Below are 19,811 nucleotides of genomic sequence, written 5' to 3'. Positions count from 1 at the left end.
ATTTTATGAAATTAAACTTTAATATTAACCTTTATACTTTTTTACTTAGAAAACCAACTGAAATGATAGTATAGTTTGCGTTCATGTTATTTGTTTTATATATATTTTATTATTAATTAAAATTATGTTGAATAAAATATTCATGTTGCTTGTTTTTTAATAAACAATTTATTTGTTTTTTATAAATATCACTAAAATTACCTGTAATAAGTTTTTTTTTTTAAATAACTATATTTACTCCATATTGTATTTATGAAAATGTATGCGGAATTAAAATATTATAATATGAGAAAATAATGTTTATAAAGTTTAAGTATATCCATTAAAAAATTATAATCAGCTTTAAATTATAATAGGTAGATATCTACCTACTTATTACAGACTCTGCCAATTATTTTTGTAAACTGCTTATAATAATAAATTAACAAATTAATTGTTTCGTAACATTAAAAAAAATATATATTATATATATGGTGTATTTATTTTATTATATTTTCTAATGATTTAAAATAAATAATAAAATGATCAACAAATATTTGATATTTAATACTTTTGAAAGTTTTATAATATTACAATTACAATTACTAACTTTCTATTCGTAATAGTTACCATGTTTTGACCAACATTGTAGTTAAATATCCTTAGATTTTTTTTCGAAAATCCAATGAATATAGGAAAATATAATATTTTCGGTTAGCTTTCCATCAAAACTTTAGTTAATTAACAAAATACGTATTTTTTTCGATAAGAAAAACGTTGTACGGCATAATCACTTGCGTTAATTAGTTAACATAATTAATTATCCGCGAGCTTTTAAAACAATATTTCAATGGTTGCGTATCGGTGCATTTTACAGATTCACAATAAATCATTTATATCGAGCACCGATAAACTACAGGGTGATTGTTTTGTCGTAACGCATACTTTTTTTGTTCAGTTAACAGTTTCAAACAACACGAACAACTGAGAACAACGACACATGTTTTGTATTTTCAGGCCAATGTATCGGACGTTGCGTTAGACATTATCAAGATATTTCAACGTGTAATTTTATGACGTTCAAGATGATCAGCTGCGTACAAAACGACCACTTGATGAAATCAAGCGAAAAATGGCATTTGATATTACATTAAATCTACGGGAGAGCGATTTCGATTTTCACACTTAGCACCGACCGAAGGCTATTTACCAATTACGTGTAGTAATCCAAAATCTTTACTCGACTACATCACACAAAGGAATTATTACTGGTCTTTTGGATTTTGGGACATTACGTGTTTCTGACGTGCATGACTTGAAGCGTTTTTTCTGATAAATTACCACTGAGTTTTTTTTATTGTTTATTGATTTAATAAAATCTACCAACGAATCGGATTCGTTAAAAATTAAAATTATACCGCACGCAAAAATAGCGGTAACTTAGCCACTTTCGTGCAAAAATCCACCCAAGTTCCAAAATAATATTAATCATGTGGACACGCAAAACAAAATTATCACTGACCGCTATATGAATTAGACGTTTGAATGACAATATTTTACATTCCTACAAAAATTAAAAACATTTTTCACCTATAGATGATTCGCAATACGCAATAATAACCGCCCATTGTAATTCATTATATGTATATTATAATATATTATACGCATGCGTATACCTATAAGTAGACGTTATATAACGTCTTCTATCAATTTAAATAGTATCTAACATTATTTAAATATCGAAACACAATTGACTTCTTTTGTTTCGGTATCCATACACATTGTATTAAGCACATTTTGCTTCTCACAACACTACCAAATTAAGTCCACCTTCCATATTTATTTTTTATTTCATTTAATATAATATTTTTGTCTCTGTACAGTTTATGGTTTTTTTTTTTTCTTATGATATATCACTGTATTTATCGATTATTGGTTATTATTTGTGTATGTATATTAATATCATATTGTTTAACCGCTGTGTTCTGCTTAGTAATATTATAATCTTGATTTAAATAATTTATAAATAACACATACAATATATTGAAAGTAATGGTTATTAATCACAGTCAAACAAATATATAATAATAAGATATATTATATTTAATACGTTATATTATATTGATATAACGTATTATCTGGAAATTTACAGAAACAAAAATAGCTATTCTGGAACCTTATTAGGTATTCGTTGATTAGGATCGCCGTGATGTAACTGATTTGCCTACATATTTCGCCGTACAACACTTAGTAATAATATTGAAAACAGTTTGTAGTACTACAAATAATATTTATCATATTAATTGGATAGTATATATTATATATTATATAATATTACTGATTACTTTACAACTTGTACCCTAAGTTTAAGACCAGAGAACTTACGTCTTAGAAATTTAGTCACAACTCTGAGCATCGATTATAATTGCATATAGGCGAGTTGTATCTGGAATTAATTTCCTTGTTTTTAATATTATAAACAACATTAAGTCAAAGTTAATACGTTAATTTAATGAGTTTATACTATTATAATAATTTATTTTTATTTTTTTCAGTTAAAAAATAAAAATAAAATATTTGAGTAAATCACTGGCCCGAAATAATGGTGTATAATTTTTATAATATATTTGTAATAACCAGAGCTCGAGATTTCTAATAAATATCTGCATATTTGTGTGTATCGTATTCAAAGATAGCAAAATAAGCTAAAAATCTGTTTCATACCGAAAGAAATGCAACTCTAAAAGTTTTTAGTGTATATTTTTGGACATTTTTGCTATTTATTGCTTATTTTTATTTTTTCTAGAATAAAATGATATAGTTATGTATATTGTTTACAATTATGAATGGCAAGCGTCACTTTAAGTTCCTATTTAACAAAATAAAAACGTAAAAACGTATATATATATATATATATATAGTATATACATACACAGTAAGTAGTAGGTTAGTTATTTACGTATGTTATGTATTTAGGCTAATTGATTAAACGTGGCCCGTATCACTCGCAATATTATTAATTATTTATGGATATACCTATCTGTGATATGCTGGATTTAGTAACCAAATAATGAATAAAGTTTAAACTAAAACGAGTTTTAAAAGAAAATGCTGATGTTTCGCTTTTGAAGAAAATGTCAAAAATAAGTAATTAAATACATATAAGAATTAAATAGTTTTCTTGATGACATATCCTTTAGTGATATAACTTACTTAAAATATGCTAACCAGCCGATGTAGAATGTTATTCATTTTAAATGCAAAAAACATTATTGAGTAATAATTAATAGAATTTCGTTAATATTTTATAATATTCACTTATCATATCCTATCGCGTATTGTAACAAAGTACATCATAATATTGTGTCAGTTGATGAAACCGACGCCGGAATGTAATATTTTCCGTAGAACCGGCGCGTGGCAAACGCAAAACCATCTCAACGGCCAATTTTTAAATAATAATTATAATAATAAAAAGACATTCTTTAAAAAAAAAAGTCATGTAGTGTACCTGAAAAAATTCATTTCTTATATAAGAATAATTAATATTAATTACCACGGCCTTTTTGTAATTTTTCGTAGTAATATGTTATTATTACATTTAATTTAATACACGTTTTTTTGAATGTTTATTGTAGTATGACTGTTATACCTATCGCCGGAGCGAAATATCAATTATAACACCGACGACGGCGCCTGTATAATAATATGTACTATATACAATAAAGTAATATATTACATTTAACATCACGTCTCGCGGCAATAAATTATGCAAATTTTAAAATTATCGCCGTCAAACGGCGACGGAACAACATCGACTTGGCCGTGTAATGTTTTATGCCGTTGCGTATATGATAATAATACGATGAGTACATAACGCACAATACAAAGGGTGCGCGCGATTTACAGTTTCAGTCACCGAATTTACGCGATGATTTATCTGTGCGTGTATCACGATCATTAAGCTATATATAGTTACCATCACGCTCCGAAACGTACGCGATGCGACTTTTGGGTAATCGTCGTCAACTTTTTTTTTCGTTCGTCCGTGCGGGTCTTACACGAAACTAGGCGGAAAAAAAATGAGAGGGATAGAGGATGTGACAATTCCGGCTTAAAAACGCCATACGGTCTTAGCTCGGACGGGTGTCTCTGATTAGGTGTCAATCGAATTGCCTCCTATATTTGGCAAACCTAAATATTTTGAATTGATTTATCGACAGTACGTGCACTATTGATTATTGTATAGATTTTCGTTGTCGTCAAAAATATTTTTTTTAAAACAGACAGATTAATTTGTTGAATGCAATAATCTTGTCAATAACTGATTATGAGTTAAAACATTAGTTTACTATCTCATTCAACTGTAACCAGTTCAACATAGTCAGTTTCACGGCGGTTACCATAACTAATACGTTAATGAGGGATGCAATAACACCCAGTGCACAAAGTATATTGAAGCTTGTGAACCATTCCACACTAAATTTAATTCTAATTTTTCATCTATTTAACAGTTTCAACCTCATTTTTATATATTTTTCAATGTATTAAAATTAATACAGTTAGATATTATTAATAATTATTAGTATATTAATAACAATAATATATAAAATACATATTAATAAACATTTAGGTCAACTATAAAAAATAAAATTAATTGATTAATTAAACAATAATGTAATTTTAAAAATTTCTATTTTTAAAAGTATTATAAAATCAATTTAAACAAAGTTGGTAGATAATACAGTAGACCTATTTATTGTAAACATTTTTATTTCGGGACATAATTAGTATGAATGAATAAAATTAAAAATTAAAAATATTATTTTGTATTCGATGTCACTCATCGCTGTGTAAAATAATTTTTACCTCAGTAACAAAGAAATCAAGTTCTACATATTATTATTATTGTAATTCGTATAATATGATAACGAATATTCAACGTGGTAGGACCTTTGACATAAGATTTTTGCGTTGAAAGCTCATCAATATTCTGGCCTATTGTCATATAATAAGAGGTAGCCAAAATAATAAAAATTAAATTAACAAAAACGTTACATCATTGGAAGAAATCAAATCTTCCATCGTGTCGTGTCTAACTATAGCAGTAATTTTGTTTTGTGAATAAATCGATTAATAATAGGGGATGTGGTTTTCTCTCGGTTGTATTATTATTTATAGGTTCTATAATACTGAATATCACCTTACTGTGTCTACCCTCAGGATTTTGTTACATGCCTTTATAAAGCCAATAAATTTAAATACGTACTGCAAACATAATATTAATTTTCATTTAATTATTGTTTCACTTATTTTTAGTAGGTGTCTAAAACTATTATTAAAGAATTAAGGAAATATGCATAACGAGATACTACGAATAAAAACGATTATGATAGGATAGAAGGGGTCCAAGTAAAATACAAACTTGCCGCCGGTCATCTTCTTTTAGCCAGCTAGTTTTGTGACAAAACGAATACAATGTAACGAACAAAACGGTAAAAACCTTTCAACATTTATAACCAATTCAATTAATATGTAAAAAAAATATGCTTAAGAAAATAAGCTATACTTTATAATGAACAATAAGTGTTTTTTTTTTTTTTTTAAAAACCTATATAATTTCGTCGTCATTTGCGAACACAGTGAACGAAACGTGAATTAAATAGACACGACACCTAAATATTACCAGTTTCTCGCATATCCATGTAATATATAAACTATTTTTGTGTAAATGTATGATAGAAAATTTGAATAGTAAAATATTTTTATGTAAGTTCTATGTAGTATAATATTATGTAATATAGTGGCACACGGAATTCGGTGTACGTGTTTCGTCGTTTATAATAAGTAATAACCGTTGACGGTATATCTCAGGATACAATTTTATAGTCTCTTCAGTTATAACACCATTTACGATCGCACACGAGCTTGGATTCTCTTTTTAAACATTGAAAGTATTAGTTTTTTTATGTTTCACGTTCAAATGCTCTACTTGGTAGTAGTACAATTTAAAATGTTTATATTTTTAAATTTTGACGATCGAATTAATAATAATTTTAATTTCTCACGCTATCTCTGTCACATACATAAAGGAATATGTCTAGAAGCATACCCATCATGTTATACGGATAAAAGTATGCAGTCACCTGCTAGATGAGAAATTCTAAACCTCGGGAAGTATGTAAACGTGTTATACAATAAAGTGGGTTACAATCGATCGATAATGATAAATACAAAAATAATAATCGTGAAAACTATTACATAAAATACTTATACGCGTCTTCTATCAGTCTATCACTCACCAAAATAAATAAATGTATGACATTACGTGGAAATTACTGGGTGTCTGGTTCAATAATATTTTACTATCGTTCGGACACCGATGATAAAATAATAAACGATTAAATTTGGGCGCTACTGTTTTGTTTTAAAATTTGGGAAAATTTTATAAATTATAGCTACTTGAACTAGACCAATATAATATACAATTGATTTGAGATTTTATAATTGTATACTTATAAGTGTTTCATAACTTATACAAGTAAAATTTGTCGTTACCTAAGTAGAGAGAAAAAACATCAAAAACATATTGTTTTTGTGGCCTCAGATTGATAGTAAACCGATGGATTCATGCTTTATAGTAATATATTTTTTTTTATTACATATAATTACCTGATGTATAAATATACAAAATTTACATTTATAATTCAATTTCAAATACATTCTTGATGTATGCGTAATTGTAATTATTGTCCACCACAGAAAACGGTCAACTATGTGGTTTTCATGCCGGATGATGAAAAAAAAAAAAATACGAAAAAAATCAATATACATATACGTATTCTTATACGATACAGGGTGACTTTTTAAACAAGTTTGTCACATGTCAATACTAAGGATTTTTATATATTTTAAAAATTAAATTTTTTCTTTTGACAATCTATGAATATTATATGGACGGAAATTATTTTTCGAATGAAAACCAACATTTTCTTTACATGTTTTCAAAAAGGATATTGATATAATAATATCTAAATACAAACAAATATTTTCTGAGTTATTCTAATATTTTGTGGAGTTATTAACTGTTGGATATCCTTGAATATTATATAAGTCTATAAAAAAAACTGTAGAACCTATCGTGTTTAGGTAAAATATATTATATAAACAAAAAATTTCATATATATTATTTTATTAGTAGTCTAAAAAAATGCAAAACAATCCATAAACGATCTAAAAAAAATTGTTTCAAAATACAAGCGTTTGTGACGTTTAATTACTAATAACTCCTTAAAAATACTTTGCATAATATGTAATTATATTTTACTTGTTAGATAAATGATTAGATTTGTACTTAATTTTTTCATTAATTACACATGTTCTGCGTTTTTACTGTGATGTACATTTATTATTGTAATAAAAATGATAATATTATTATTATCTGAGTCATGCACATATTATTATAACACCGTATTGATTGACGTTCAGATACATGTTTTTATTATAATACTCAGCGGATATACGTTGCATGCATAATGCGCGTGTTTTTGTATTTAAAATAGTGCACCCTTTCTGGTCCCTGAAACGACCACCTACGCATTTCAGTTTTTGACGTTTTTAGAGCTCTACACCTTCTACTCATCGATCGTAAAACGTTTGAATTTCAATGCGTCCTACGCGCACGCCGTAACATACATTATACGAAACACTTCGTCGGATCCTCGATCAATCATCCGATTGTTTTCTTTTCCCCGTGATCCAAACGAATAAATATAATATGTCCATCGATGGGTTGATTGCATTATATATTTATATATTATTTTCTATCGTCGTCGGTATTCTCCTTACTATTGTTATTATTGCGAAGATATTTTTATTCGTCTAAACTTTAAATTGCTGTCTGGAAAACAATGATTATGTTCGTTATTACAATAAAAATGATATCACAATGGATATTTATCATTGGTACCGACAATTTCATACAAATATTATCTTGCTTGAGAATATTTATATGAATTCAAATTATTGGTTTAGGACACATGAATAATCATTGACGCGGCAAAAGGAGCAAACTATCGTAGCTTATTTACAATGTTTTTTTCGTGCTTCGTGTTCCAGACCAGTGGTACTGAAAAGATTTGTAGTTGTTCAAAATCGCAAAAATCAGCGGTTAGCGATAATATATAGGTAGTTTAATGGGTAAATCACTAATCACATGCTGCTATAAACACCGCTGTATTTATAATGATAACTCAGCACAAATCAGTATATTATTATATGGTTATGTGTTTAAAGAAAACGAGGAAGGGGAGGGGCGAACCCGAAAGTTCGAAGTTAAATAACTAGAAACAACAATATACACGCATTTTATATACACATTATATTCACGCATACATATTATTATACAACGCAAACGTTTTCAAACTTTATTATTCAAATTGTACGACTTGTGAAGTTTTTCATTCAAACGTTTGTATAACAGCAGTGGGCCAATAATAATATCTTTGTCTGATTCAACGGCTTTGAACTGTAGCGACTTATCAAAAGGGGTTTTCTTTGGCTTAAGCGCGGCTCTTGAAAATTAATTATAAATGTGACGGCATTTTCCGTAATACATTATACTTGGCCTACGCGATGTGTATTATATTGTTACTGTTATTTTAAGATGTATATAAAAGTTTTTATTCATCGTTTAACACGGCGTGGGATGGTTTTAATTTGGGCGAATGACCCAAAACCGCATACTGTTTTGGTAATGTGTACATATAATTTGGGAAATTTTAAGTTGTCATGCAAACGGCACATATAATACGTCTAATATTCTAATACATCGTTTAGGTGACCTTATTTGGCCTATAGTTATATGGATAACCTTTTATAGTTATATCTTATATCTAATTCATTTTCCTTCCCATTTTCAAAATCACGTCATAACAATTTAAGATTAGACGAACATGTTATAATTACCATATTATTTTTTTTCGATTTAAAAACCATAATAATATTGCAGTTCAGAGTGATATATTTTTTTGATATCATCAAGCTGTTTATATGTACCACGTATAGTACCTATGTATAGTTTTAGGTAATACAAGAAAATTTTATCTAATAGATGTAAACATGTATATTATTAAGTATTTATTTTTTTTTCTATATACCTATTATATATGGGAAAAACTTTGTTCGCCCAAAAATTACCTTTCGCTTTTCGCCCAAGAATATTATAGCATTTTTTGACCACGTTTTTATATTAATTTTTTTTTGAATTTATAATATTTTTACTCAAATTTATATTCATTTTTATTCTTAATACTATATTGTAGTGATACACTAATAAATGAAAAATACTTACAAATGTACAAATACACAATATATTTTTGGAAAGTAATAAAAGCTATCTCCTCGTGGTACTCTCTATGTAGTGCTAAATGGTTTTATAAAACTAACTTACACAAATAAATAATAAAATGATTCCCAAATACTGTGTTATAAAAATGTGGTCAAAAAGCGCTAAAATATTTTTGGGCGAATAGCGAAAGGTCATTTTTGGGTAAAAAGAGTCCCACTCATTATTATCTATTATTTATATTCTTATCGGAGTAGATAATTTCGTTTTTAACTTTTTCAATTATATTTGAATAAATTCTTTTGTATTTATTTATGTACATAATTAAAAATAATAAATCGAACAAAGGTACCGAAAAACACAATTTTATAAGAAATATTGTTTTCAGTGTTGGTACCTTATTGCTATACTTTCCATACTATGTATTTTTTTAATACTCCGTCTTTCATTTTTGAGATATTTAAATTATATTTACGTTTTTACAAGGTATACATTTTGTATAATTGTACTAGGTACATAAATATACGATTATACAACAATTAAATTTCGGTTAAATGTTCAATTGAATTGGGTTAAAAAATTCAACAATATACTTTAATACATATACAAACGATTTTGCTTAAACATAAACTTAATTTAAATATATTATAGTGATTTGAAGAAGCTCGCTAGTCGTAAAGAATGAATTATTCTGTTTATCTTGTTGTCATAATGTTTAAAACATAATACACAAAAACAGTCAACCGTACAATTTATATTCGTATATTAATTATTAATAATCTAAACTATAATAAGACAAAACCGACGAGAAATGCTCCAGTCATTCACTATTTATGCAGTGAATCGTCGACTAAAGTTAATACGAAATTCACAACAGAAAGTGTAATTGCATTTCGCTGTATTAAGAGAAATTTCTCTATATAACTGTAACGGATAGCTTTCTTCGCAAAATGTATAACAATATTATAATATAAATTTAAAATGTATCATTCGTTGTCGTTGCATATAATATTTACAACTTCAAGATTCTTCTAACTCAACTTAATATAACACTACATGCATTGTATAGATTAATTGATATATAATTAAATATTGCGTATGTATACACGAATCTGATGTAAATTAACAAAATATTCGTAGGTTTTCTATTTTTTGTATAATACGATTATTAAAAAAGAAACATAATTTCGGTACGATAAAAATCCAGACGGATATAATAGATCACGTTGTTAATCGTATGCAATCAGCCAAACACAGTATAATTCTCCAAACATAATGTACCAATACACATTTATATTTTTTAAATGATAATCATATTTTTACTGTAAATTGTTCAGTGGATCAATTTTTAAAGATTTTGATATGCCTAATTCAAAATTCGAATGAGTAGTTTTTACAAGTAATTATGCATGTACGATAAATAACAAAGATTTGTAAACAAAGTGTCAAAACGTAATCAAATCTAAAATGTTGAATACAGTTTAACAATAAAAACCAAACCTTTAGTTGAAAAATAAAATATCAAACACGACGTCGATGTATACAAAATGATTCATTAGATATTCACTTTTGCTCCAATAAAAAATGTATTCAAATACTGATATTAGAACTTTTGAAGTATGCTTATTAAAATACTTGTAATGTTAGTATACCACATGGGTCACCAAATGGCGGACCGCGGGCCGCATACGGCCTCCGAACACATTTTATCCGGCCCGCAGACAAATAATAAATAACACATTATTACGACAATATTATATGTGTTATTATTGTGAATTATTATTTTTGTTAAATATTATTGATTTTTAAATAATGTAAATATGTACTTAGAATTTTGATGGGCCGTGAAAAATTTTCAGATTCCTAATTTGGCCCTTTAAAAATATTGATTGGGGACCCCTGTATACCATTTATGATCTTATGGGGATTCAAAATTATATTTTTCCAAATGAGAATCAACATTATTCTGATGCATTTCTTGAACATTTTTTTATTTATAAATCGAAATTTTAACGATTATATTTTACTATTTAACTTAGTGCACCTACTATACAATTATAAGTTAAATTAACAAAATATCATAGGGGACTATGATAATTTTAAAATTATAGTAGATAATGTTAAGTATTCTATTAACATTTTAAAATGTGTATAGATTATCAGAGTAAAATATATAAGTACTTACTATATAAAATATTAAATTTATTTTACAAAATTATTTTTTAGGATTATTATCCTTAATATAAACTCATAAATTATATTTATTAATATATCTTGTAGTAAAGTATGTTAGTATTTATTTGTAAAAATAGCATAACAGAATTATAGGAAACAAAAAATAAGTATTTTAAAATTTTAAAGTAGGTATTATATTTTTAAATTTCAAACAGAACCCGAGTAAATTGATAATTTCAAAATACATAGGAATGGGCATGCATATTGAATTGCTCTATATATTATATGGACGGTTTGTACTTGACACCTGTTATATGCAAATGAAAAGAGAAATAAAAATTACATTTTGAAAACGTTCACGATAATAACGATAAGATTTACCTGGAAGATTTCTATTTATAACAAAAAAATTACACAAATTAACTGTCATTGATACCTACATAATATCTATACATATTACAGCAGTTAAGGGAAATTCAGTCGGTAAATACCTTCTATAGTATAATACCTAACTGAAGTAGTATCGCGAGTCACTGTATATTATAATTCGTAATGCTTGGAGTTATTATTTTATAAATTAAAAAGTCCTTAACTAAGTATATAAACAGTCACTTTTATGTTAATATTACAGCTTTTATACTGCTAACACAACATAATGTCGACATTAATTAAATGACACGTAAATATAATGTAATTAATTATACGAGTATTTTTTTAAATTTAATATTATTTTTAAGTAAAATAATTAATATCAAAATATAAATTATAATCATGATAATACGTTTAAGTATTAAGTAGATACCTTATCAATACTGAAATTCATTCAAATGTCCTGTGTTTTGATTGACGAAAAATGTAAAGAATTTTAATTCGTATTATGTTGGTACATATATTATAAGTGAATTGATTCCATCTTTGTAGAAGACAAATCGTTGTATGATAGTCAAAAGTCAACAGGTTGGATGTCAAAAATAAAACCGAAGCGATTTCGCTTTTTGTTTTCTTACCTTTCTGTTCGATACGTGCAACCAATGACTGTAATCGCATTCATACAGTCTATATGTATATATATATCTAAATGATGAACAAGAGACAAAAGAAAAAACGGTTTGAAAGTTAAATAGTACAAACACGAAAAAAACAAAACGAATACATGATATATACAAATATGACCGTATGAATAGTAGTTAAAACAACAAAATGAAACAGTCAACTTTACCCTCGTAAATATGTAATATTATTATAATACATAATAATATAATATTACCTATGCACAAATATGAATATGTATACGATATACATAATATAATATTTATTGGGTTTTGGGTATATTAAAGTTGTGTATTTAAATACACTTTCATGGGAAACCGTTTTTATATAAGTGTTAGATATATATAAATAATACACATAGGGCAGAAGAACAACATTTGATTTTTTTCTTGCATTAACGTGTTGGCTACGACAAGTAATACGGTTTTTCACACTAATAATTATAATAAGAATATTATACAAAGCGATTCATTTAATGAGTGTATGTAAACTTCAATTTTCTCAAAGAGTATAGAATAAACATTTTTAAATATATTTTATAAAAGCATAATTTGAAATAAAATAAAACGGAATTTGTATAAAATTATTATGTTCTTACTAGGTACTTGTCTCATTATAAATTTGTTTACATATTTTTGTAATTTTCTGAATGTCAGTATTCAATCATTATAATTCTATAATTCTGTTATTATATTTTATTATTATTATAATTAGGTATGTTTCTATGAATTTCAATACCTAGTACCTACACATACAAATCAAATTTCGAACAAAGGCGTTGTTTGTTTAATAAATTTAACGTAACACGCATTATTATTAGATCATAATACGATGGGTCAATAAAAACTAATACGTGGATACGATGTTGGTTAAATAAAGTTTTACGTTTGAGCTCAGTTTTTTCTTTTTAATCGCAGTAAATATATTGCGATGGTTTTCGGTTTTCACGCACATGCAAGCGCCACCTGCAGTTTTTCATTTAACGAAAAAATGTATCAGATGATATGATTTTCACATTTACCGATAAACAGGTTATAACTTACAAGACATGTCCTACACACCTGAGATACTGAAACAATAAATCGGTATGAAAAAATAACATAGTAATGAGATTATTGGCAATAATTACGAATAAAACGGTAATAGATTTATTGGAATACGAAAAGAACGAAATCCTGGTCCTGGACACTGTGTACAATTTCAAAGTTATCTATTGCAAACTTGTTTTAAACTTGATGATTTTAGGACCAATAGTGTATTCTGTTATTATTTAAAATATTGTCACGGTTGTCATAATATATTAATTAATTTTTCTGATTTAGATTTAGATTGTATAGATTAATTTAAACGGTAATACAAAAAAAAAAAAATTATTATAAATAATTTAATGGAATAAAAAAATATTAATTAAGAACTGCGGGAAGCTTCTTCAAGTAGTTCAAGTTATTATGGTTAAATATTTTTTTTAATTATAATAAAAACTGAAATTTGCTAAAGAGCAAAATTTTAATAGAAACGTATATTAAATGTTCAAACCTTAGGTATGAAATTACTATGAATATTAAATATTTTATAGATTTTAAACTACAAAATAATTTGAAAATTTCCACTGTTTAGATAAATGTAATAGAACTAATTTTGGAAGTTACAATGATTTTAAAATATGACAATTACTAATTATTACTAATTAATATCAATCCATCGTTATTTTATATTTTGTAAAATGTTATACAATTATTCCAAGTATAATAATAAATACTATAGTAATCTAATAATAGTTCCAATTTTTCACAAATTTCATATTTTTGTTAAACAATCATTACTTAGGTGTATGTTATTCCCGACAAAGAAACTACTCGTTAGTTTGGACACATTAACATTTCCCAAAAATATCGTACGCTTATCGATTTACGGTAAAAAAAAGAAGTTTGTATTCCTTAAACAATTAAAAAAACAAATGTTATTATTTTAAAACAAGTATATCTTAAGTGTATTAACTCAAAATTTCTGAAAATTGTAATTTTAATAAATTTATCATTAGTATAAAAAAAAAAAAATGGGGCATGCTTGAACACGTCATAATGAACTTTGTATAATACACGAAACGTACATAACCACCCGCGTCCGGCACTGTCAGACCATTAAAAACGCATAAAAAAACGGTAACGTGTTCATGAATCTGTGTGTGTGTATGTGGCGTACACCACATCTGGTACCCCGAGTATGGCGTTGTCGTTTCGTACGCGATCCCAAAACCTCGACGACCATTAAACATAGGCTTATGTTGCGGTGGCGGTTGAGATTACTATAAAATAATAATACTGTACAACCAGTTGTTCACACGATTCACTCGATCCGTAGTACTTACAGCAGTATAGTATTAATATTATAATGATGATTTAGTAATATTGTATATTACATCGCTCCATGTTTCGACCTTAACGAGCTAAAGCCTCCATTTTGACCCACACCGACCAAACGCCACTCGAAAACGACTACTTTCGACGTGCAGTAAGTCTGCGTTATTATTATTATATACGCTATTATATTTTATTAGAACATCGAATCTTCGCTTTTTTCGACTTATTTAATTTTGTTTACCCCCCAGGCGGGTTTTTCAAAATAATGTTTACGTTTTCTTATGAATAATATAGCAAATAGCACTGATATTCATTGAGTTTAATGATTTGGCATCAAACCGTGTTCCCTCGTATTCGACAAGACTCGCGAACGAGAATATTTCCACGAAATATGAGCGGAGTTAATAACAATAACCGACAAAACTAAATCATTTAATATATAATCAAACGTCAGAAACACTACTAAAATTATAATAATAACGATTTGCAATATAAACCAAAATTCAATACTTACCTAAGCAACTCGAAAACTGGTCGACCAGCCAAAAATCGATTAAATACAAAATACACTTTAAAAAAGACTCTTTAAATACGCAGAAAAGTTATTTTTAAGTATATTAAACAGCTTGCAATCAACCATTAATTGTTCAACTTGGATTAAATACCATCAATATTCTATCGAAGCTGTACCTTAAAACCTTATGGTGTTCTCCGGGTCTTTGCAAAAATCGTCACCATTTGGCCACAAAAATTATGAAAACCTACATCGATGTATTAACCTAGGTATGTTATGGGAAGTAATACGAGTGAAAAAAAAACGAGACGACTACTATTTGCGCAGGTGCACGGACAAATTAAAATATAAAAATAAAAATTATTATTATTATTTTTTTGGCATTGAATTATAATATCATATATTTTTTTTTTAAATAACAATTAAAAAAAAAAAAAATTATAAACGAGGTTAGTATGGTGACATTATTATAAAATTCATTGGTTGCTAGGGGCAACTTAGGTATTGCAACGCGAAATCGGTCGGGTAACGTAATTATATTGTGCAACGGTTGCCAAAGGAAACCTACATACTTTAACGTTAAATTTATAGCGTTAATCTAAAAATTACATTAATCTCATTTATGTTATTGTTTGGCGGTAAGTATAACGGTTAGATAAAAAATGTTTTATTCTTTTATTCAGCCTAAAAACACGTAAATATGTTACAAGTTTTAACCACTGGCCAACTCATCCCAGTGGACCAACCGGAGTGTCTCCTGTTTCAAATAATATTTTAGTGCAAACCATACAATACCAACGGTATTATTAAACATATAATATATAATACATATATATATATATATATATATATATCAGTACATCAGTTTTTGTTTCCTCTCTCGACGCTTGACTCGATGGTTGTCTATATATTTTACGAGGAAAACAATTCAAAAATAAACTATTTATCAAAAGTCATAACAGCATGTAAACGATAATATTTTCAAATAATAACTCGTAAAATGCACGTCATGTGACGTTTTTATAAAGAAAAATGTCTTAAAAAATTACTTTTTTTTTTAAATATCTTAAATCATATAATTGAATATTATATTATGGATAATACTTGATATTTGGTGACGATATAATTAAATAATGATAAAGCATTAAAAAAAAAAAACTAAAATAAGCTTTGTTTGTAAAATTCATTAAGTATAATTTTAATTATTATTTTCCTGCATTTGATGAGTACATTTTGTAATTATAGTATTTAGTACATTGAGTTAATAAACAATAATTTTTGTTGGTAAAAAGAAGTAGACTGTAAAATTTACCAAGTTCATTTTTGTATTTATATATAATAATAGCACTCGTTTGATGTGAAACACAATACTGTTTGGTATATATTTTGTTTATACAAATAACGTATATTGTTGTTTTAATTCCAAAGATATACGACGAAAACGATTAAGGAGATAGGTTGGATAACAAAACGTCTGTACGGGTGTTGATTTACTTTTAATTAGGGATTTTTTTTTATTTTTATTCATGATTTATACAAATTCATAAAACGTTTGTACTATACAAAAAAAAAAAAAAAAATACAATACAATACAATAATAATTATAGATAAATTAAATTAAATCAAATTGATTAGGAGGAACTTGTTAGTCTGTTTGAAAATAATACTGACGATATTTGAACAACTTAATATGAGTGGAAATTGTACGTTCGATAAAATATAATCGGCTTAAGTACATAATATAAAAATACAACCTATTCAATTATACACAATTATTCGTTTTCCTTAACATTTTAAATTTCGTAAAAATACATAATATACATTATTTCGAAATGCGACACTAATATGGAAGCCTTTAGTGCAATAATAATAATAATCATCATAAAAGTCAATGCTAAGATGGAACATTTAAAAAAAAAAATAAAACATTTACACATTTTTGTGCTTTGAAAAAAATAAAAATAAATTAAAACAGACTTTAGAAGAAATGGAAAATAAAAGTCCAGAAGTGTATACAAAAATTGAGAATACAGCACATTACGATGCAGTCCTGAAAAAAAAAAAAAAACATATTAATAATTCATTCAATTCATATAGCTTTCTATTTCACCGTGTTTGTTTAAAAACTTTACTAAACTACTCTAGTAAAATATTATGCAATTGAAAATAGTTTTTAAGTTTGTATAGTATAATAATATGTATAGAACAAAAAAAATCTTGATAATTTTTCACACATATAAGGATTTCTTTAGTGTTTATTCAATATGGTAGTCGAGATGTGTATTTAATATTGATTTAAATGAATGATTTAATGATTTAATATTGATTTGCGTTCCTTAGATTTATGTACACAAGACTAAGATAATATAATAAATTATAATATTTAAATTACGATACTATATTCATGTTTTGTGCACCAAGTCAGTACAAACAGATGAATTCGAATTTAGCAAATCTAAATGTATTGAAATATTGTTAATTATAATAATATATTGTGTAGATTATTGTTCGAAATATGAGATTTGCTGATCGTATAGAATAGATGTTTTAAAATTAAAATGCCATTGTGTATATCGTTTTTAATTTTCTCATCGTCGGATGTCATTGTTCTGACAGTCAAAAAACAGTACGAGAACTCATAATAATATTGTTAATTTGAAATGAGTTTATCCATTAGATGGGGCGTTTTAATTTTGTACGTAATTATGATTTGATCCGACAGAGCGAAAAAAATCCAAACGTACTTGAGGGTTTTGTAGTGTTCTTTTTCCACGCTGTTGTCTGGCGGTTCGCGTTCGAATGACAATAATGTGAGCGCTGTAAGTGATAAACAAAAACAAAAATAATAAGAACAAAATTAAAAACAGCAATTGCTATGATTAAAAAAAACGAGCAAGCAAACAAACTAAATTAACCTTTCTCGTTGAGCACTGGCGTGGTGAGGAGGAACAACACGAGATTGGCGTTCTTCTCGTACGGGCAAGCCGCCTGTTTCCACGTAATGAACTCCGTCACCTGCTTGGCCAGTTGCCAAAATTTTTCGAAATTTATGTGGCCGTTGTCAAGCCTGGAAATAAATCGTAATTCGTTTTGAGCATATTATTATTATATAATATCGTATTAGCAATTGAAAAGATGTTTAATCGATATAGGCGTAAATATTGCTAATCGTTTCCTCGGCATGACACTAGAAGATATAAATTTCTACATAATAATTATTATTAAAAATCATGTCATTTAAATAACAACAAAGGTTTTTATTTCGCTTCACTTTCATAACGTGTAATCGAAACAGAATAACTTATAATTAAAACGTTTTAAATACTAAACGAACGATAAAACAACCCTTTATACAACAGAAATCCAATTATCATAGCCAATCTACGGCTAACTTGGATAATTTTTATTTTGTTTTGTGTACTGACTCCAAATCCAATATGTATATAAATGATTTGGTGTACCGTCTACAGAATTACAATGTATTTCTAAAGTGGTCCGCGAAATAATTTAGGTTAACCACACCTACTGTAAAGGATAGGATGGTGCCATAGTACATGCTTTACATATCGAAATGTTGAATTTATTCAGTATAATATATTATTAGAATATAGACGTAATAATTATATAGATTTGAAACGATTGAGCACAGATGGAAAAAAGTATTGCAAAGAATGAGATTTCATTGAAATGCAGTACCAACTAATAGTAAACTATTGTTTAATACATCACAGAAGACTACACCTTTTAAAGTTAAACCCATTAAAGTTAAATTAGTGAAACAACAAATCATTACGCCTAGTAGATTAATTGTATAAAAAAATTGTAGAAGATATTAATATTAATTATACAATAAATTGAAATGTTGTTTTAAATTTGATATGCCTTTAAAATTTAACCAATGACATAAGTTCTGAATATTATTTTTCCCAATATTTACAGTATAAATACTAAAGTTTCCAAAAAACATAAATTATTTATTTTGTTTCTTTAAGGTCATAAAAATAATGAACTAGACTATAGGTAGGTACTAATTTTTTTATTGGGTATTTTGATTGGTATTAATTATATTGAAATCTCTCTCTCTCTATGTATATATATATATATATATACACAAAAGAAAGAAACCCAATAAACCGACAAATATATAATCTTGGTTATATATCATAATAATTGCATATTATTAATATAATTATATAAATTAAATATTTTTAATTTAATTCTAAGAAAAAAAAACTTAAAAAATCCGATATAAAATGCGCTAAAAATACACATGAATAACTTTCTATAATTTAACGGATATAAAAAAAAAAGATAAATTCGACAATAATTGTTTAACTATACTGGTATATATTCTAATCATAAAAATATCAGAGGTTCAAAACTGTTA

At 26.7% G+C, this 19,811-nt stretch overlaps 1 protein-coding gene across 1 annotated transcript in view; it reads right to left on the bottom strand.

The window, feature by feature from the left end:
- Positions 1-17,029: 17,029 nt before the first annotated feature.
- The window catches only part of LOC113552274, a 173,503-nt gene continuing 170,721 nt past the window's right edge, over positions 17,030-19,811 (bottom strand). The window contains exons 10-12 of the mRNA XM_026955071.1: positions 18,340-18,491; positions 18,169-18,241; positions 17,030-17,474 (exon numbers count right to left, since the gene is read on the bottom strand). Coding sequence (XP_026810872.1) covers positions 17,462-17,474; positions 18,169-18,241; positions 18,340-18,491 — 238 coding nt within the window. The 3' untranslated portion in view covers positions 17,030-17,461. The remainder of the gene's footprint in view (positions 17,475-18,168; positions 18,242-18,339; positions 18,492-19,811) is intronic.

This window comes from Rhopalosiphum maidis, chromosome 2 (genome assembly GCF_003676215.2).
Source record: "Rhopalosiphum maidis isolate BTI-1 chromosome 2, ASM367621v3, whole genome shotgun sequence".
Taxonomy (NCBI): domain Eukaryota; kingdom Metazoa; phylum Arthropoda; class Insecta; order Hemiptera; family Aphididae; genus Rhopalosiphum; species Rhopalosiphum maidis.
The sequence above is the reverse complement of the archived record's forward strand: the minus strand, read 5'-3'. Positions and strand labels throughout refer to the sequence as shown.